Source organism: Cynara cardunculus, unplaced genomic scaffold (genome assembly GCF_001531365.2).
Source record: "Cynara cardunculus var. scolymus isolate 2C unplaced genomic scaffold, CcrdV1 Un_Scaffold_6240, whole genome shotgun sequence".
In the NCBI taxonomy this organism is placed as follows: Eukaryota; Viridiplantae; Streptophyta; class Magnoliopsida; order Asterales; family Asteraceae; genus Cynara; species Cynara cardunculus.
In genome coordinates this window covers 19,883-24,740 of record NW_020202845.1, presented here as the reverse complement: position 1 = coordinate 24,740, position 4,858 = coordinate 19,883, and the positions used below count along the sequence as shown (strand labels likewise).

At 33.1% G+C, this 4,858-nt stretch overlaps 1 protein-coding gene across 1 annotated transcript; it reads left to right on the top strand.

Moving 5' to 3' along the window:
* Positions 1 to 1,736: 1,736 nt before the first annotated feature.
* On the top strand, positions 1,737 to 4,288 carry LOC112504629. The gene is made up of 10 exons (XM_025108580.1): positions 1,737 to 1,889; positions 2,010 to 2,157; positions 2,446 to 2,545; positions 2,619 to 2,746; positions 2,820 to 2,904; positions 2,998 to 3,133; positions 3,207 to 3,404; positions 3,518 to 3,613; positions 3,969 to 4,031; positions 4,124 to 4,288. The coding sequence occupies exons 1-10, from the start codon at positions 1,737 to 1,739 to the stop codon at positions 4,286 to 4,288; spliced, it is 1,272 nt and encodes a 423-aa protein (XP_024964348.1).
* The last annotated feature ends 570 nt before the right edge of the window (positions 4,289 to 4,858 follow it).

Sequence of the window (4,858 nt, the reverse complement as noted above, 5' to 3'; positions counted from 1 at the left end):
AAGATCAATCTGTAATCTGTTGGAGTTTCGAGAACTTCTTAGGAGGTTCATCAGGCATGAAAACATCTAGACCTTCTTGTCTTAGAATTTTTTTAACTTTCAAGCATTGTACTTTTGTTTCACTCGTATTGTACTCTCTGAAAAGTTAATGTAAAACAGAGGTTATTTTTAACCTCTGCCTTCAATTAGACTTATGTTTTTAATTCACGTAAGAACCTGCCTTCTTTTTAACTTCTATTGGAGTATCGAGAACTTCTTATGTAATTCTTCCTTTTCCCTAATTTAAGAAAAAGGATCGGCTACAAAAACGTTAAAAAAACCTCGACTTCAGAAGTAATATTCGTGGTTCTGGTGTACAACTACATTGTCTCTCGTATTGGGTATTGTTTTTGTGATTGGATTTTGGTTTGTACAATGATCTGTTAATTGGTCAATGTAGTATGCTATACGCTTTCATTATTATTTGTTTTTTATTTAATATTAAACTTATTTGCATGAGCAACACAGAGGCTCTGCACTTAAGTGTTGAGAAAGAGCTCTGTCTTTTGATGTGTTACGTTGAAGCTCCCCTTCTTCATATAGGGAGTATATATATTTGGTTTTAAATTTAAATAAAGAACTTGAAAGTTTGTTTATAGAGTGACACGTGCAAGTGTAGAGTACTTATTGGACTCATTAAGCATGACAATTTTAAATCGTTGTATTTTAAAAAAAATGTTTAATTACCATTACGATGTAAGTTAAAGGTTGGTCATATCATATACGAACACGTGGTTGACAACCGTCTTACCTGCATTTTAGAGGAAGGAATGTGGTGTAAGTCTTGAACGCCAAGAGTTGCTGACTAACTCTGAATTTCATTTCAGAATAATAGGCGTGAATGTGCCCAGACCCGGTAGGATAACAAATTTTCCCCCAACCGATACTTCCATATCTGTATAGACCTTATACACTATCTTTTGTTATGTGACAGTCAACATTTGTAAATTAACCCTTAGGAAAGCCATGAAGTTGTTAAACTCCATATCAAAATGTTCAAGTCTGGAATGTACAGAGGCAGTTTCGTGCTTCCGCACTTATAACCACCATCTTACATCTGGAACCAACCTCAGATTTAGAAATCTATAGTCACAACAGACGGCGTGGGAACACTTCCTCAACCAACATATTTGAACGTACAAAAAATTGTTCCATATTTTCAATCCTTATTATATAGTCTGGGTTGGGGGAAAACTTTTTCTTCAGATCAGACTTCAATATCTGTATAAATCTTATAAACTTCCCTTCATTATGTGAAAGTCAATATTTGAAAATTAGTCCTTAAGAAAGTCACTAAAATTGTTAAAGTCCATATTAAAATGTTCGTGACTGAAATGTACATAGTTACTTCCGCACATCTGAATTTATAACTAAAGCCGTAAATCCGGTACACCACGTTCATACTTGGACGTGGCCAGAATACACAACTTCAGAATTTTCATAAATTCATAAACTCAAAATTTCAGTTATTGTCGGTTATAATTCCCATAAAATGGGGGATTTTTAATCGTGGGATGTGGGTTTAAATTGTGATTCAATTTCCGTATTCCTCACTACTCAAATTGGCAACTTTTCTCAACTTCAAACCAGAACAATCAAAACCAATTGCTTTTCTTCTGTGAGGTATGATAACTTCTTTTGATTAACCTACTTCAAAATTTTCATTAATTAATACATGTATTTTCTTCTACAAATTAATGGTTGTTAACAATATTACATTCCTTGAAGATCTTGACATACAGAAGGATGATTTCACTGTCAAGGTCCGAATTGTTAGACTGTGGAAGCAACCGGTGTTTAAAAACTCGGATGAAATATATTCCATTGAAATGATATTAATGGATGAACAGGTAAATTCTTATATCTTTTTCAAGCTTTAGTATTGTCAGCATGATATTGAATAATTTTCTAAACTGTTTAAGATCTTCACATTATCACTACTCTTTGATTTTTCATTTTTATGTTATTAGGGCACTAAAATACAAGCTAATTTCCTAAAAAAATGGGTTCCTAAGTTCAGAAACTTACTTCAGGAAGGAGCTGCAGTTTTTATTAAGAATCCTATAATTGCTCGACATGCAACGAAGTACAAGTTAATTGATAATACAAACAAGTTAAGTTTGTATTACAAGACTTCTGTGTCAAATTTTCGGGATTTTAAGGGTTCCATTTTTGGTTTCTCATTTGTGAAATTTACAAATCTTATATCCAAAAGTATCCCAGAACATACAGCAGTTGGTGAAATTGACGGGTTAGTGTGAGCTTATCCATAGAAAGCAATTTGAGAATTCTTCTGATATGAGTGAATTATATTCTTTTACATCGATTGTATTGTTTAAATAAATTATATATTGTAGTGTCATTAAAGTTAGACGTTGTTATGTTAACATTTTGATGATTACATAGATGTAAATGGTGAAATTATTGCGTGTGAGACAATGGTGACTCTTTCAGATAACAATGGAAAAGCCAAAAGACGGATGCAGGTGGAGATGCAGGATTTGGAGTAAGTGTTTTACTTTAATTCACTAGCAGTGATCTTCAGAAACTATATAATTCTTTTCTTACAATTTATTTAGGGGGATTAAAATGCAAGTGACATTGTGGGATGCGTTCGCTCAGGAATTGAATGATTATGGTTCTACTAACAAGGACAAGGGGATTGTTATTCTTGTTATTCAGTTTGCAATGGTCAAAATTTACAGAGGTTTGTCTGATTCATAACATATATAGTTCTTTCAAGCAATGTTGTGTTAACTTGCTTCATTTGATTGTTTCAGAAAGACCATTTCTTTCTAACTCATTCAATGTTACGAGGTTGTTAATCAATTCAGACATTGATGAAATCAATGATTTTAAGAAAAGGTCAACAATTTATTATTATTATTATTTATTTTTGTTATATATCTTATATTTCCCTAATATACATTGTTGTTTACTAATACTCCAATTCAATAGTTTGATTCGGGAAAGTGGCAAATCTAAATCGTCACAACAGATTTCATTGCTCTCTGGATTGTCTTATTCATATCGTGAATTTTTTTTAGACAGAACCAGTAGAGCAAACATTGTTGAAATCAGTGAGACTGTTGAGGTACTGATTTTTTTAAATAGTGTCTTTACATTTAATAATTGCATTTTAGTGTAACATAGCGTACTTTATACAGGCGAAATCACTAATTGTATTAGGAACGGTGAAAGCATTTAGGAAGGATGTCCCTTGGTTTTACATGGGTTGCACGAGGTGTAATCGCAAGGTTCGAACCATGTACACTATAACTGACAAGGATGATGGATCTGGTATGAAAGAAGAGAGTGAAAGTTTTGATTGTACGACTGACAGATGCAGAGGTAAAAAGACAGAGGTGTTGCCAAAGTAAGTAACAATTACATAAGAGTGTTGTTCATTAACTTTTGCACACTCACATTAATGCTCGCTTAATAATCATATAGGTTCAGAATTTCTTTGAGAGTTTAGGATGATACTGGAATTGTATCATTGACATTATTTGATCGAGAAGCTAATAAAGTTTTGAATCAAACAGCAACAGAGTTCTATAAAAAAGTTAAAGAGGTAAGGTTAGAGGTCTTATCTTTTTTCATAGGTTATTTTTTTGGACTCCAAATACCTGTTAATGTAAAAGTTGTTTATTTTTTTGTTAGAGTGGTGATTTAGATATGTTTCCGGATGACTTGGATGTTTTTCTTGATCGGAGGTTTGCAATAAAGATTGACATAACTGATTACAATATTAAAAACAGTTGTTTCATTTATGGCATTTCAAAGCTAACAGATGATGATGCCATTTTCAATGAATTGGAAATGAGATGCGCTTCTCAATAGGTGTTGATTATCATTTGCAGAAAATATGATCCAATTTAGTCTAAAATCTTTGTTACTCTAACATTATTTTACAATTTACTCTGTAGCTTGCTGAATTAGAGTCAGTAAATCTGCTTTCAACAGATTTCAGTTCTCAAGATAAGTTAAAGGTACTATAAATGCCATCTTCATGTAATTTGTAAAGTGAACTACAAGCAACTAATCCTTCAAATGCCATAACTAATTATTGTTTTATATGAAGGATGTTGTTTCATTTACTGGTGAGAATGCAACAATAAGAGCACTGCAGACAGTCCGAAATCAGAAGAGAAGTTGTCTGACAGAAGGCTTAGGAAAGGAGTTGATAGGAAGCGGCTTTTTGAAAGTTGGTCTGATGCCGATCAGGAAGGAAAAGGATCGGCTATAAAAACATTAAAGATCCCTAAAATTGAAAAGAAATATTCTTGCTTTTGATGAACAATTACATTGAAACTCGTATTTGGTATTGTGTTGGGGGTTGAATTTTAGTTTGGACAATGATTTTTGCATTGGTACTTATGTTATGATATACGTTTTTGTTATTATTTGTGTTGGATTTGATATTAAACTCATTTGCATTACATAATTTTGTAAGCTTTGATTTTCATGTTCATGAAAATTATATCTGCTTGTAAGTATTTAACTATTTTTGGATGAAGAGGTTCTGGGCAGATGAGTAACAGGCTGTACATGATCAGATGGGCTTTATTCTGAATCCTTATAGGCCTTCATTGATTTATTACACGACCTCTGTATACTGCATGCAGATATTCTGACTCGCTATACAGAGCTCTGAAGTATGCAGGGTTGTTCTTCAGCCTACTTTGAAGATTAGAAGCCTTGTATGCAGAGTCGCAAATCTGTAGGAAACTTACACAGAGGCTCTGCGTGGAACATGCAAAGCCTCTATACAAGTCTACATTGAGTATCGAAGCAACTTCAGGTGCGCTCCGTGGTA